General features: G+C 41.0%; 1 protein-coding gene across 2 annotated transcripts in view; it reads left to right on the forward strand.

Moving 5' to 3' along the window:
* The window catches only part of ZNF365 (zinc finger protein 365), an 87,104-nt gene extending 72,553 nt beyond the window's left edge, over nt 1-14,551 (forward strand). For both annotated transcript variants that reach the window (XM_045877914.2, XM_064594679.1), the window contains exons 3-5: nt 4,302-4,482; nt 10,802-10,839; nt 11,581-14,551. In XM_045877914.2, coding sequence (XP_045733870.1) covers nt 4,302-4,482; nt 10,802-10,839; nt 11,581-11,842 — 481 coding nt within the window. In that variant the 3' untranslated portion in view covers nt 11,843-14,551. The remainder of the gene's footprint in view (nt 1-4,301; nt 4,483-10,801; nt 10,840-11,580) is intronic.
* Nucleotides 14,552-15,409: the final 858 nt, after the last annotated feature.

The following is a 15,409-nucleotide window of genomic DNA, read 5'->3' on the forward strand; positions in this document are numbered from 1 at the left end:
TCGAGTTACCAAATAGTGGAACAAATAAACGTGTGGACTGTGACCACATCCTCCTGGGGTTCCAGCCCTCGTTGCTCACTCCTCACCCACGTTCTGAGATTCAGGAGCACCTGTACCCAGCCTGGCAGGATCTCAAACTGTTGGCCCCACTTCTTCTTATATTGCTAAAAAAATATCTAAGGATCCCTGTAAGTTTTGTTAGTGTGAGTTTTATCTATCAATATTTACTGAATTAGAAACTAAAACTTAGGGGCGCCTGGGTGGCTCAATTGGTTAAGCGTCTGCCTTCGGCTTGGGTCATGATCTCGGGGTCCTGGGATCAAGCCCTGCATCGGGCTCCCTGTTCGGCAGGGAGTCTGTTTCTCCCTCTCCCTCTGCCTCTCCCCTCCACTTGTGTTCTCTCTCTCTCTCTCTCTCCCAAATAAATAAATAAAATCTTCAAATAAAAAAGAAATTAAAACTTAGAAATTCAAAATACAATTATTAATTTATTTAAAAATAACAATAAGATAACAATACTCTTTAGCAAAAAGAGTAGCATGGTTTTATAAGTTTTGCAAATATTTTTAATATCTGACTTAAATAGAAGGCACTGGACCTTGTTACTTTTGCCTTTCATTTGTTGCAAATCTGTTGTTTCGGTGGAAGTAGATGAAGGAAATCCGATCTCACATATATATGTAGTAAGAAAAGGGAGGGGTGCTTTAATAGCTTTGTCCAAGAACAGGATATTCTGCTTTGCTACTAGGCCAGAAGGTGACAATTGGTAGTTTCAAGATTCATTGAGATATGGGATCTGAAATCCTATCAGGGAATATCTTGTTCTTCCTTATATTGAAACCTGTTGGTCTGTCTTCCACTTTGAATGGATATTTGACGGTTTGGTCTAATTATTAAAGCGGTTATAAATGCAATGTGGTTAAACCTCGTTCTTTTTCATTCAGGAAATTCCTAAGATTCCTTGGGGAAATATGAGGTGTTTCTGGATATTGTTGGTCCAGATTGAACAGGATGTGAAAGGGGAATCTGAAGTTGTACACACAGGCTAGTCCACAATTAGTCACTGGGTTTGGTTACCGTTTTTATCTAATACAGACACCCAGACATATTCTCAGCATGAGGCACTTCTCCAGCCATCATCTTATATAACATCTTATTTGAAATTAAATCATCAGGCTTGTTTTAACTGCCTTTTCTTTTTCTTTCTTTCTTTTTTTAGTTGATGTGAACCATTCGTAAACTGAAATTAAGTTAGTATTGACACCAGGTTGGTTGAAAAATGCAAAGGGTGTTCACTTCTCAGCTTCAGGGCACAAGGTAATTGGATGAGGGAGAGGTTAGAAAAAGATGCTTCTCTTCTACAACATGACATAACACTCCAGGATCAGCTAGGAGCATTGATGTTAATTTGCAAAAGTTTTATATAGAACCAGTAGCAAAACATTCCATGATTTAAAAATATAGCCACAGTCATAAACCGTATTGCACTCAGGTTTGTTTTCTTGCTTTTGAGATGTTAATCCTGTGGCATTAAGGGGTCAAATATTGCTGTTTTACATTCTAAGCTTTACAACCTGAGAACCCCCAAATAGTAAATATGCATAGAAAAAAAAAAGACTGGAAAAATATACTAGGATGTTGATAGTAGGTACCTCTGGGTGTTGGGATTATGGGTCATTTTTTGTTTCTTCCTTGTCCTTTAAAATATTCATTACAACGAATATATATTGAACATTATATGTGATGTATTATATCAAGTGATGGGCTTAGAGCAGGGAACAAAAAGGCTGATTTGGCCCTTGCTCAGTTTTAGATCTTTTAATAGGTCAATTTTTATCTTTCCCAAAATAAATGTAAAATATTTCCGTAATGAGGTAAATATTACAAACCAAAATGAATTGAAAAAAATACACTGGCTCTTTGCCTATGTTTTTCTTTTGGGTAAGGGAGAGGGTTGTGGGTTTTGGTTGTTTTCCCTATAAGTACAGTTTGGAAACTCCTGTCATGATTCAGATATCCTAAGTAATCACCTACGAAGTCTCTACTCTGAATGAATGGAAGCCTTAATGTCAGAAAGACGAAGGAATAGCCATTTCCCAGGCTCTGTTTTCTAGTGGTACTTTTGAGCTCCATCTAGGGGATCTCAGCCATTCCTCAGAGCCATGAACAGATGTGGCATGCTGGATATAGCACCTGGACGGGCCCTCCATTATTTTGCTGCTAGTTTAAGGTTACTTAGGCAGATAAAAGCTGAATGACAGTAGCGCTTTAAAATTGGCTGGTGTCCATGGCCTGGACAGCTTGGAAAGTTCACGTCTTCCATGCAGGGCTCATACGGAAACATCTGGAAATAAACTTGAGACTTGATGATGGGAGAAAACTCCTTTCCAAAGGGATTCATTTCTTTTATGTGAATTTGTCTTAGCTACTGAAAGATAATAGAATTATTATGGAACTGCGGTTTATGTTTGATCCTGGAGAGGAAACTAGAAAAAAAAAAGGGGGTTAGTATAATAAGCAGTTCTGTGATGAATCACGTCAGAACCAGTCTCTCTTCTATTTTTATAAATATGTAATTTCTAAGGCTTTGCAGAGACATTTGACTCTGAAGGAAGTGTCAGAAAAGTTTCAATATAGCCAAGTGTGACATATTTGTGAGAGAAAAAAATCACAAATAATTGTAAAAGTGAGTCACTGACTAATTGTACAGAATAAAGGAGCAAGAAACCACTACCAACTATTTTGTAAAAAACTTCTGTAAAACTTCCTGGGTCAGACTTACCTGAAGTTCTGCTCTCAAGAAATTATGGAGCTAAGTGGAAGGTGCAGAGAAGGCAGTGTATTTCATCAACTATCTAGAACAAATGATGGAGTTCGATTTTTTTTTAAATGGGATTTCTTAATCTGAAATGAAAGAGCCTGGGAGGAGAATGAGCAGTCTTTAGAATCTTGGTTCTGCATTAAGTTGAAAGTGGCCAGATAAAGGAAGGGGTACTCCTTGAGGGTCAAGAGAGATTCTGAAGACACATACAAGAAGTACTATATCCAACAGGTGGTAAAACGATGGAATTCATTACTCCTGGTGGGTGTGGCAGGACATACAAAGGGGAAGGCTGAAAGATCTTCATAATTTCTTATTGAGAATTGGATGAAGAGAGTTGTGATAATATGCACCTGTTGGTCATGCTGATTACCTGGTACTTGGCCTGAGAAAAAGGCCAAGCACCTGTGTGTTTGTGTGTTTGTATGTATGTGTGTTTTCGCAGAGTTGCTTGTGAGAATGGCTACCAAATTGTTACAGGTGTTGGTCTCAGGATAATGGGGTTTCAGATGGTATTTTCTTCTTTATATTCCTCATGTATTTGAATCTTTATAAAGAACAGATTTCATTTTAAGTCAGGAAAGTGTTGTTTTCATCCATGCATTAGAAATAAAAAGATATCAAATAGTAATAAAGTTATTAAAATTTTTCTAGATCTGTAAATGACAATGAATTATGTGGATAAAGGAATATTGTTTGAGGTATTTTGCTCAACTTTTTAGGGGAAGGGCAGTCCTGCACATGAATTCTCCTCTGTCAGCTAACATAGCTTTCCCGGTGGACCTTGGGTCAACCTCAGGATGGCATTTCTTGGACTATTTCACTTTTAGCTAAAAAATGCACAGTTGGACAAGGTGACTCATTTTACTCCGCATGCCCTTTCGTTTCCACACCTTCCCTCCCTGTGCTCTCTTCTCCCCCAGCAGCTAGACTTTTAAAATGTAAGTCAGAACTTTTCTCAAAAGTGTCCATTGGTTTCCCACCTCATTTATAAGAAAACCTGGAGTCATTATAGTGGCCCCCACTCTTTCTGTCCTTCCCAGTCCCCGCCTGCAGCCAGGCAGCCCTCCTAACTGTCCGTCAGACCTGTCTCTCTGCGAACCCACCTGGCTTATTCCTTGGTACCTGTTGCCCTGTTTCCCTATCCTGAAGGTTGTCCCTGACCCCTTTCTAAAATACCACTCACACATTCCCTTCTGTTACTTTCTGTCCCCTTGCACCCGATTTCAGTTTTCTCCTTAGCGCTTACCACCCCTGACCTAGATATTTATTTGGATATTCGATAATGACACTCTCTTTCTACTGCAGTGCAATCTCGAAATAGAATCACTAAAATGTCATTTTATCTCTTTTGCCATCACTGCAAGCACAGTGCCAAGGGCATTGCCCGACACAGAGTCAGCACTCAATAAATACATGTTAAATGAATGAAGTCCTGGTTCATTTTTCCGCTTTCTGTTCTGACGTTTTTGCCTTGCAGAGAAGTTGTTACATTCAACCATTTCCTGGAAGCAGCAGCTGAGAAGGAGGTCCAAGGGAAAGCCCGGCTCCAGGACTTTATTGAGAATCTGTTGCAACGGGTAGAACTGGCAGAAAAGCAGTTAGAGTACTATCAAAGCCAGCAGGCTGCTGGCCTCTGCCGAGACATCAGTGAGCACGTGGTAAGTCACACAGGTCCAGCCACCATGCCTGCGGTCCTTGGGTATGGTGAGATTGGGTCAAGGACAGAGGAGAGGGGAGCTGGGGAATGACTTGCGGGAACCTCCTAGACATCAGCGCCAGCCGTCCCTGTGTTATGAAGTCATACAGGTGAATCCAAGACACCTGGAAGTAAGTGAAATTCCGGATGCACGGTTGTCTTCACCCCACCACTCCACACCAACATAAATAGGTAGAGATATTTTTATATTAGAGAATAACAGAGTTGGAGGTGGCTGAAGAAATCATGGGTCTCAATCTGGGTGCTCAAGTAGATGGGGAGGTATTATCCTGTTTGGGAGCTCTTCAAGAGAATCTTAAGAAAGCTTTGGCCTTTCTTTGTAGTAGCAAAATCTAACCACATACCTCTTTTTTTCCCTGAAGTGGAAGGACACCACCATCTGCTAGTCTCTATAGGTGAAACATTCTTTAAGTAGATTTTCAAAAAGTCTTAGAGAATTTCACAAGTGGCAGTTCTATAATAAATATTTGCGTACAAGTTTATATATTGTTTCAGGGACTTAAGAAACCCCCAGAGCCCAGACAAGAACCGTGGATATGGCTAAAGGTCCAGATTCTGCTAAGTGGCTTGATCGAGATTCCCTGGTCTCTTTGGGGGTTGGGGAGGAGGTACAAATAATCACGCTCTAGATGAGGGAGATGGGGGGTCGTATTTGCTCTCTAAACAGTTTTTTGATAACAACAAAGCCAGAAAAAGAACTTTTGAAACCCCAAAGTGGTTTATTTATAACATTTTCATGATCTGTTTGATTTTATTTATGCTTAGCCCCTTCCCCAAAGATTTTTAAATGATTCTTTTACTTCCCCTGCAAATGGACTGTACATATAAGGGAGAGAAAAATAGGGAACATTTATGCTAACCAAAATGTTGGTAAAGTTGCTACTGGTTGATTAAAAAGTTTAGTTTGAGCATTCTGGAAGCCAAGATTAAAGGGAAACATGATTAAATCACAAAAGAAGGAATGAGATGACAAGCAGGTGGATAAAAGAAGGAAGGTGGGAGGAACAGACAACAGGAAAAAAAGGAGAGAGGGAGGAAGGAAGAAATGAAGAAACGTTATGCAATCTTACTGTAATGTATAGTGAGCCTTAGAGCAGGGCAGCAACGGGAGCTCTAGAACTTTCCAGTCAGGAACAAAAGTGGGCTGGAAAGAAGTAAGTTTGTTACTTCTGTGAGGGTCCTACTGGAACCTCAAAGCAGTTTTAGCCACCTGACATGTTTATTATTTTCCTGTTGGTGTCTGTGATCTCCTGAGAGGGAGCTTACACTTCCCTCCTCAGTTCCTCTCTCACCTCCTTGGGAATCTGTGAGTGCAGTCATAACTCAGTGTGGCTGAAGGGACGCTCTGAACCCTTTCCTGCCTTCTTCCCATCCTGCTCTCTATCAGGAGAGAGTGTGGCATGGGGTCACGGGGCCCAGATGTGAGGTGAAAAGGACTGGCTTCCAGATCATTCCCGCCCTGCTCCTTGTCTTCTGGGGCCTATAATTCTATTAAATGAAGCAGTTGGACCAGATGCTCGCTAGGGTCTTTGGCCTCTTAAATTCTCTGATCGTCACCTGACTTCAGTGGTTAAGAATTCTAAAATAAAAATGTAGCATAAATAGTCTCAGTATTTAGGCTTACAAGTAACCCAGAGCTAAGAAATGGGTAAAATTCTACTGTACAAAGCCAAGAGGATCTTAAAAGAAAGAAAGCAATGGAAGGCAAGGAGAAAGAGAGGAAGCCTATTCGTTCTCTTATTTATATTTCTGTGCTCACTTTCCTCTGCTCAGTTTATTTTTCCAGCTTGAAAATTAAACATCCTTTAAGAGATATTGCCAGTGATTATTTTCACCGAGATGGTAGACGCCATCAAAAGTTGGACAGGCCTCAGGTCTTCTAGTCAGCTGTGTATATACGAAGTTCTGTGTGTGTGTGTGCACACGCATGTACACACATAAATACACAGATTTACAGGCACACGTGCACATTCATCTAGACATACAAATACAGCAGGGAATTAATCCATATTTGCATCTCCTGTGTCCCAAACATGACATGATCTGCCCTCGTCAGACTTGATCTACCCGAGGAAGAATTGACTGATTGAAATAAAGGAAAATGCAGTTAAGATGGTAGTGGGGAATATAGAAGGGAGAGCAATCTGTGAGTAGGACACGGTCAGGCTGCAGTGAGGCGGACTGTCACTGTTGTGGGGAGGACGCATCGCCCCGAGAAGACCAAGAATGAGGTGCTTTGTTTCTGAAAGGATCGAGCAGAGACGCACTTTCCCCATGTTCGTGGAAGTCCTCCAGACTCCACTTTGGTCTGTAACATAGCACATTATGATGTAGTCTGCAGACCCTCAGACCATTTCTCCCTTTTCCTTCAGCTGCTTAATCTTAACAATATACCCGCACCTCTGAAATTAGGAACAGTGTCTTTGATGTAATGCAAGTGCTAAGTCTGGCCTCCCAGAGTTCCTGTGGCCATCCACACACAGAAGAACTTGGATGCTTTTAGCAGGAAAAGCTTCAAATCATCACTTTATTGACTGACTTGGCCCAGCTTAGTGAAGCCCCAGAACAGTGAGGAGCTCTGCCTTCTGGAGCCTCAGCCACTCCCAGGAGAGCTCATTGCCCCAGAGCCTGGAATGCCGTCCCCAGCCGACCTGGCTCTTCATTGTTGCCAAAGCCACACCGAGAAGCAGTGTCTGTCCCTTTCCTCGTTTTCTCATTACCACCTCCAGACAGCAGTGAAATTTCTAGATTGATGGATGAGGTGCTTCTTTCCAAGGTGTGTTCTAGCTTTAAGATTCTTTTATGCCCTAGAAAAATTCCCCCTCACATTTAGTAAATGCCTTTTCTGAAATGATGTTTCGGCATCTGTAGTTCCCCTTAATTCCCTTGAGCATTTGCGTTCTTTTTCACCTGGCTGATTTCTAAAAACGTAACATGCTTACTCAGATATTTTGTCTTTGTGCTCTAAAAAATGCTGTCAAATTAGACATCAAGTGACCTAATATCCCATCTGCCAAAATCACGCACAGACCTGCTCAAAGGGAAGGTCATGAAAAGCTCAGATCATCTCATTTTAAGTGTTGCAGTTAGTTCCTGCAGGTTGTACGTCAGGGCTAGCAGCCATTCATTTAGTATGTGTTTATTGGGAATGCAGTACTTACTGGGTGCTGGGGGAACAGGGTGAATGAGGTGGGTGAGGCCCCTGCCCTCAGTGAGGAGGGTGATGATCCCAGAAACAAGTCCATACATAACTAGGATGATCTCAGCAGGTGATAACCCCTGTAAAGAAAAAGGTGAGAGGAGGTGTGTGAGTGGCTGCCCCCATCCCTCTGTGGTCAGGAGAAGCCTTGCAGAGGAGGCTGCATTTGGACTGTGACCTGAATAACAGGACTGAGGTGGCTCTCTGAAAATTGGGAAGTGGTTTAGAAGGGAACAAGCTTGGCACGTTTGGGGGATGAGCTGAAGTCACAGATGCAAGAAGGTTCCAGATCATGCCGGGGCTTCTGGGTCACAGAAGGAGTTTGGATCCGTTCCAGAGCAGAGAGGGAAGCCGTTGGTAGGTTGTAAGCAGGAGGTGATTTATGTTTTAGCAAAATCCCTCTGGCTGTTGGGTGCAGAATAGACTAGAGGGGTACAGGACTGAGAGAAGTTTAGAAGGCCATTATGGTGTGGCAGGGGAAGGGGGATGGCAGCTTGGGGAGAGCAGAGGCGGAGAGAAATGGCAGGTATAGGATATATCCTGGGGAAAGTGTTGACTAAACCAGCTGGAATTGCTGAAAGATTAGGTTTTAGCAGGTGAAGGAAAGGGAGGAATCGAGAATGAATCTAAGATTTGGGCCTGAACAGTTGAGTATACAGTGCTGCTATTCACAGAGGGGAGGTGGGAGGAGGGCTGGGTGCCTAGTTTCTCCAACCCAAAACAACCTGAGACACCATGTTTGCACTCAGATGGGCTCTCTGTGCAGCTATTTATATTTTTCCAGAACCTTCCTTAAGGACTCTTCTTGATCCCCATCCTCCTACAAAGTAGATGGACTACAAGAAAATAGAGGCAATGAGGGGCCCTAAGGGGGCAGAGGGTTTCCATCTGCCTGAGGCTATGGGGCCAGAAGGAACAGCGGCCTCTTGTGTTCACAGGGAGGAGAGCATGTGAGGTTCTGTTGGGAAGGTGGTAGCAGGCCCTGCCTCCAGCCAAGCCTCATGATCTGTAGGATCACTGGAGAGATTCGGATCCAGCCATGGATTCCACTGATCTTTTTGTGTACAAACTTGCTGGCTCTTCCACAAACACATGCTCCTTAAGGAGGCAGAGCAGTGTGAAGTCTTGCTCGGACGTGGAATGTCCTAACTTGGGTTTGAAGCCCAGCTCTAAAACTGGTAAAGCATTCAGGCTTCAAACCAGCTACTTAACTTTTCGGCCTTACTTTCTACATCTGTAGGGTGGGGATGACCATGCTTACCTCATAGGGTTGTTTTGAGGGTTAATTGTGGTGGTTATATAGTCAGCATTTTATCCAGTGTGTGACATATAGACCTGCACAGGTCATGGTACTTACATATCTGTGTATAGGTGAGCTTTATGGCTCATCTCCAGCCATATTTATTTGTGCATTTACCTTTCGGTAATACACACAGTAAACTCTTCTAATTTCCTAAGGTCCCAGCAGCGTCCATCAGTGACATTCATAGGCACCAAGGTTTTGGTTCTTAAAACATTTTGGAAGTCAGGGACCTCTTTGAATTAGATGACATTGTTGGCCTCTTCCCCAGGGAGGAAAGTATGCATATGCATGTAAATACACACACACATACACATACACACACACACTTTACATAAAATTCCAAAGAGTATTATACGTACATATGCAACAAATCATCAAACTATATGCTTACATACATATATACAGTAAAGTGAAAAAAATTTGTTATGCCATAAGAATAACTTAAAAGAAGGAAGCAATTTAAAGGAAGAAAAACCCTGTAAGCTTTTTTTTTTTTTTTTTTTTAACAATTTATACATAATACTAAAGTGCATTCCAGGAGCCGATCTAAGAAACCCTTACTAGTGGTAGCGGAGCCATCGCGGAAAGATGGAAATGCTGAAACCTTCGGGTTTCCCAGAAGCTGCCAGCCTGACGCTTGCCTGAACCCTCTGTCTGACCTTCTTTGTATATTGCATAATCTCAAGCCCCTCCTTGGGGGTGCCTTTTTGGTCCACCTCTATTAATCTCCTGTTGAATCCAGCCAGTGTGAACAGGGTCAACAGTAAAGCTTACTTTTCATTGAGTCAGAAGGCAGAAGCCAGGAATCTCATCTTGCCTTCCTGGGGACATGACCCTCAAAAGTTTAAGGAAAGCTTTCTGATTTGTTTCTGACTACAGCTCAAGCTGCAGACAGGAGACCCAGGGAGAGTGACCCTGTTATGCTGAACTTGGTTTCTCTGATTATTTGAATATGGTAGGACTCTCGTCTTGGTCACACTGGGCCCCAACACCAACGTGGCCCTTTCTGCACATTTTCTTTATCATCCTCTTCTGTGGGTCTGCCTCCTGCTGTGACAGCACTTCTTTTAGTGAAGGCTACATGAGGGAGGTCAGGAAGGAAGGTTGGGAGTACACTGGGTTTGCCTCTAAAGTGAATGGTGACATCTGGCTCGCAAAATGATAGTTCTCAATTTGTTCTGCAAATGATATTTGAGCCTAGCCACAAAAGGGCATGCAGATACTTCATTGGGAGTGGAAAATAATCTCAATGATAGATGGCCTCAGGGACAGTTGTGGAGTTGGTCTTCATAGGCTCTCACTTTAGAAATGATGTATTTTAGGCAATAAACATTTTATGCCAATTTTCCGTTTAGTTGATACACTGTCACCAAGCACAGCTGTAGTAAATTAGCTGCACATGCAGCCTGAATTAATCAAGAAATAATGGCGCATCATTCTAGTTTTAAAAAACATGTTTCTTCAGATGTTGCTCCATTAGAGGGCTCTTTGACATTTTGAAATTTTTTAGATCGACTGATAATGGCTTCTTGAAAATCTCAGAACAGCGAGCCACAGAGGCTCCCCGAGGAAGCAGAGGCCGAGCACAAGATGTTCTTGTTCCCTGCCGTGGCGGAAGGTGCCATGGGCCGTGCTACTGATAACAGTTCCTGGCTTCCTTAATGGGAACGGTTTCTTAAAAATATAAGCAAGAAAGATTTTAAAGCCAAATCCAACCTTCAAGCGAAGTAATGTTTTTTCTTATTTGTTTTCCTTCAGCTTACAGATATCTTCTCAAATAGGAAACCCAAATGCCTGTATGTATATCTTTTTATACTTGGGCCATTTGATAATGTTTGCATAATGTGTTTTCCTGTTACATTTTATGTATATAATATCTGTATTCGAAATGGATTTGAGAGTCTCCGATGAAAATATACCTGCCTGGGTACCTAATTTCGTAAATTGCGGATACAACTTTTAACTATGCTAATAGCTTATTAGTATATGGCAGTATGTTAGTGGTCCAGGAGTATTTTTACAGTATTCTATAATGTAACTTTCTCTTATTGAGGTATAGTGTAATCATAGTAGCTCTATAGTAGTATTAATGTATGTATACTATGTCATATGTAATATATGTATAAATTTATGCTAGGAATCACATACTTTATGATGGCTACACGACTATTACTACTATATATAGTCACTTAAAGAGTCAAGGGGTTTGGATTCTGGTCTCATCTTTCCCATAGACCAACTGTATGTATTGTCCTGGAGAGTCCCTTACATTTTCAGTGTCTCAGTTTTGTCTCTGGTGAGAGAACTAGTAACATCTCCCTGGGAATTTGGCATCATGAGATCATTTCATGAAGGCCACAGGACTTTTTGAAAGAAAAATACCGATTTGTATTTGATTTACTGGCAGCATTTCTGCCACTCTGGCATGCAGGAGTGAGTGTACCGTGGATGGTTTGTTTTTGCTTTTGTTTTTTTCTTTTAAGGTTCTAAACAAAATCTTTCTTTCTGCTCATCTCCCCCTGCTCGACCATCTGTAGAAGTAGAGGGCATCCACATCCTGTGTGTAACCACGCTGATCTCAAGACCCATTTTCATCCAAAAGGAAGGAGCTACCTGAGAAAAGCCAAGGATGACAGAGCCAGCATGCAGCCTGCTAAATCCATTCACGAACAGGCTGAGTCCCCAAGAGAACTCTGCAGACCATCGAAGAAAGGGGAGCCTCTGGGGTTTAGCCGGAAAGGCAACATCAGGCCCAAAATGGCCAAAAAAAAGCCAACAGCAATTGTGAACATCATCTAAAAGGGTGGTGGCCCTGGACTATCATTGCCGGGCTTTGCAGAATGTTATTCTGGGGGCCAACAATAATGCCCTTTGGGATACATCTCATAGTAAGACACGTTGGAAAAAAGAAGGGCATAATACATTTATTTCGTGGCCATTCAGGCACCTGGATTAACCAGAATTTAACAAACGGGAATCTCGGGGAACCAGAAATTTATTACAGGCCCCTTTTAGAAGCAAGAGGCAGATTACAGAAAGAATTGAAAAAAAAAAAAATGAAAACAGTCTTATTCCAAAATTTTAGTTAAAAGAAAGCTCCAACTTGTAAAATAAATAGACCACTCTCCAATAGTGTCTGCATCTGGGGTTCTGTGTGGGGGTGATTCAGCCGACGCCCAAGGCCACACAAGATGTCAGGCACTAGGAAGAAAGTCTTCTGTGTCCACTGCTCTCTAAATTGTGGGGCAAAGAATGGGAATGCAAAGTTCTCTTAATGGCAGTGAAATAGTAATATTTTTATTTGTTTTTAACTTTGCCCTCCATTAATTTGAAAGCTTCCAAAAATAAGGATTCCTGTTTCCCCAAGTATTCTGGTTAATCAATATTTCAACGTTTGGGTTGCTTCCAGGACTCATCTCGTTAGACTTCAGTTTTCATTTCCAGTTTGTTCGATTCAGGTTTGTTGTTTCCCTGGATGCGTGTTTATTCTGACTTTGGGGCGCCTCTGCTCTCTCCTTTGGCTGAGCGTTCTGCACCCCGAGACCAAGCTGCAGCCTCTGTCTTCAAAGCCATTAGTGTTGTCTGTGGTTGGGACGGAAAACCCCATCAAAACCTTATAGCCATGAAACTCTTTGATCAGTTCCCATCACAGTTCCGGGTCTGAAGGGCTGGAGCAGCCCCAGATGGCACGTCTCGTGCATCGTGAGCCGGGGCCTGGCAACACTGCAGACCTTCCTCAGCCCTTTCCTGCTGCCCTGGTAATAGCAGTGGCCGCTGGGGGCTCTGGGCATGCTGTCCCCTTGCTGGCCTCCCTTTTCCACCTCCCGCTGCTTCTGTGCCCTTTGATGATTAAATATACGTCCTTACCTTCCAAGCAGGTGTTTGAAGCGTTCACTGGACACTGCTTTCTAAAGTAGTTTCTGAAACAAACAGTGCATGTGGGATCCACAGTCTGAGACTGTCCTCTCCCTCCCAAAAAAAAGCCTTCAATTCCATAAAGAACCATCTGTTAAGAACCTCCTGCTTTATGGTTCTCATCAAGAATGAATTTCCATGTTACTTTTTTTTTTTTTTAATGTTAACAATATCATCAGGTCTTCTACAGAGTTTACAAGTGCTGACATCCTTCTGGAAAAAAGAGTAGTTATGTCCACAAATGTATACATATACATATATATATATAACACAAAATATATATGTCAGGTATATTAATAATTTATTTTTAAATACTCAGCAAAAGGTGTGTGTTTGTAGTGGGTGGTTTTTAAACTATATACATTAGTTCATGTAAGCTGAATTCTCTTATTTTGAAAATTAAAAGTGTAACCTAATTAACATTAGTAGAATAATTGTTATTGCAATAAACATCAGATTAGCAATGCATTAAAAATAGGTATAATGCAGTTACTTAAATTGCCAGTAAGTTGAAAAGTGTAACTTATCATTATACAAATATTTTTAACCTATCATCGTGAAAACGTTGATTTTTGAACCTTCACTTTGACATCTGGCTCACGGGGGTGGGCCATTCATCTGGTGTATAGGCAACTATCAAGTGGGAAAAAACATTGCTGTGAAGTGAATATCACTGTTTAGGCTAACATTGTAAAAATTGTAGTGTTACAATTATTGTTTATTTGGAGACTTAATCTCCTCCAAAGTTATTTATTATTGATGTTTATACCATGATTGCACTCTAGCCTTTTACATACTAAAAAATTGATTTGTTGGTTGTATTGCATGCCCTTTGTCCTGTAACACGTGTGTGCAATGACAACAACTTGTTTTTAAAGGTGGTAGAGCCAGATTTTTTTCGTTTTATTTAACGTAACCTACATTTTCAGTTTTTATTTAATATGCCTACAGGGCATGACAGCTCTCTTTGACAGTGGTACTCGGTTATCTTCAGAAAGCACCATAATGTCATATCTACTCTACATACATTACACAAGACAAATGATTTTAAGATTTATTATATTAAAAAATTCTTTTTAATTCCAACTCAATTCTGACCGTCATACAAGGAAATGCATTATATATGTTGTGCTTCCTTAGAGACGTAAATTTGCTGTTGAAACATGGGAGCTGGCTCACTCTAAGGGATAGTTCACTTACATGCCATGGCCTGGGCCATGTACCATGTCCCACTTGGGTCTTATTTTTAAATATATATATTTTGTCCACATGGGCATTCAACCTGTGAGTTGATTTTTGGAGAAATTACCAAAGTTTCTGGGAAAACATGTTCAAGGCTATGCTGAAGAATGGATCTAATTTTATTATTTGTTTTGTAAGGAAGAAATTTTTCTTTGAAGTGGGCTTTCATTCTTTTATTCCCAAACTAGGTTATAGATTTTCAACTGCAAAGTTCAGGTTGCTTAGACACTGTTTTCCAGCATTCTGCAGGGTAGATCACTTGTATGGAAATTGGAATTTTCTTTTCCCAGAATTCAAAAGAAAAACTTTTTAGATTATGAAATAAATATAATAATAAAGCTATATTTATGACTAATGTGTTGGTATATTTTGTCTAGTTGAAGTGTTTCTGGGGAGCCAAGTGTGCTGGTGCATTGAACAGTGAACAAAATGGTCTTTCATGAATAAACTGTTCACTGTACATATAATCACCATGATCTTGTACCTAATAAGCTTTCTTGAGAACTTAGCTGGATCATTTTTATTTATCACAATGCCTATATCTAAAAGTTCTTTTTACATATGTTCACACTGAGAAGTCCTCATTAAAAGCCCATTTGGTGCTTTTCTCCCATCTTCCTCCACACTATGAGTAATTTTCCTACACTCTATTTTAAACCTGGCAACTCTTAGCAAAAACCATGGACAGATTTCACAGTGTATATCCCAACTTATATAGGCCATACATCTCAGTCATTGCAAGACCCAGAGAGTGATTACAATAGATAACAGAGAGAAGTACTGTGTATCACTGGTAGATTACTCAGCATTGGTCCTTTAAGAGCCATGGAATTAAGAAAATTTAGGGGATGCCATTTGTTTAGGAGCTGTTAGGGCTTTTAGGGAGATAACCTTAGTCTGTTCTTATAATTACTCGTGTTAAAGTTGATGGATTCACCAGGTCATAATGTTCTTGACGAATAACTGTGACATTCTCAATTATCTCTGGGCGTTAGAAAACATAAATAAATCCCAGTATCTTGATTCTGTTTAGGCTGGATCCTTAAAAAATGAATTCCGGAGATGGCATACATGCAGGCCCAAACACGAACCCTGGAACCATTTCAAAATTTAAATAATAGGGAGCTTTAGATACTGGATTGTGTGTGTGTGTGTGTGTGTGTGTGTGTGTGTGTGTGGAATTAAGGTGGTGAATTTTTTTTTCCATTC

Source organism: Mirounga angustirostris, unplaced genomic scaffold (assembly GCF_029215605.1).
Source record: "Mirounga angustirostris isolate CCGP_5_RB_7025 unplaced genomic scaffold, mMirAng1.0.hap1 SCAF_6, whole genome shotgun sequence".
Taxonomy (NCBI): Eukaryota; Metazoa; Chordata; class Mammalia; order Carnivora; family Phocidae; genus Mirounga; species Mirounga angustirostris.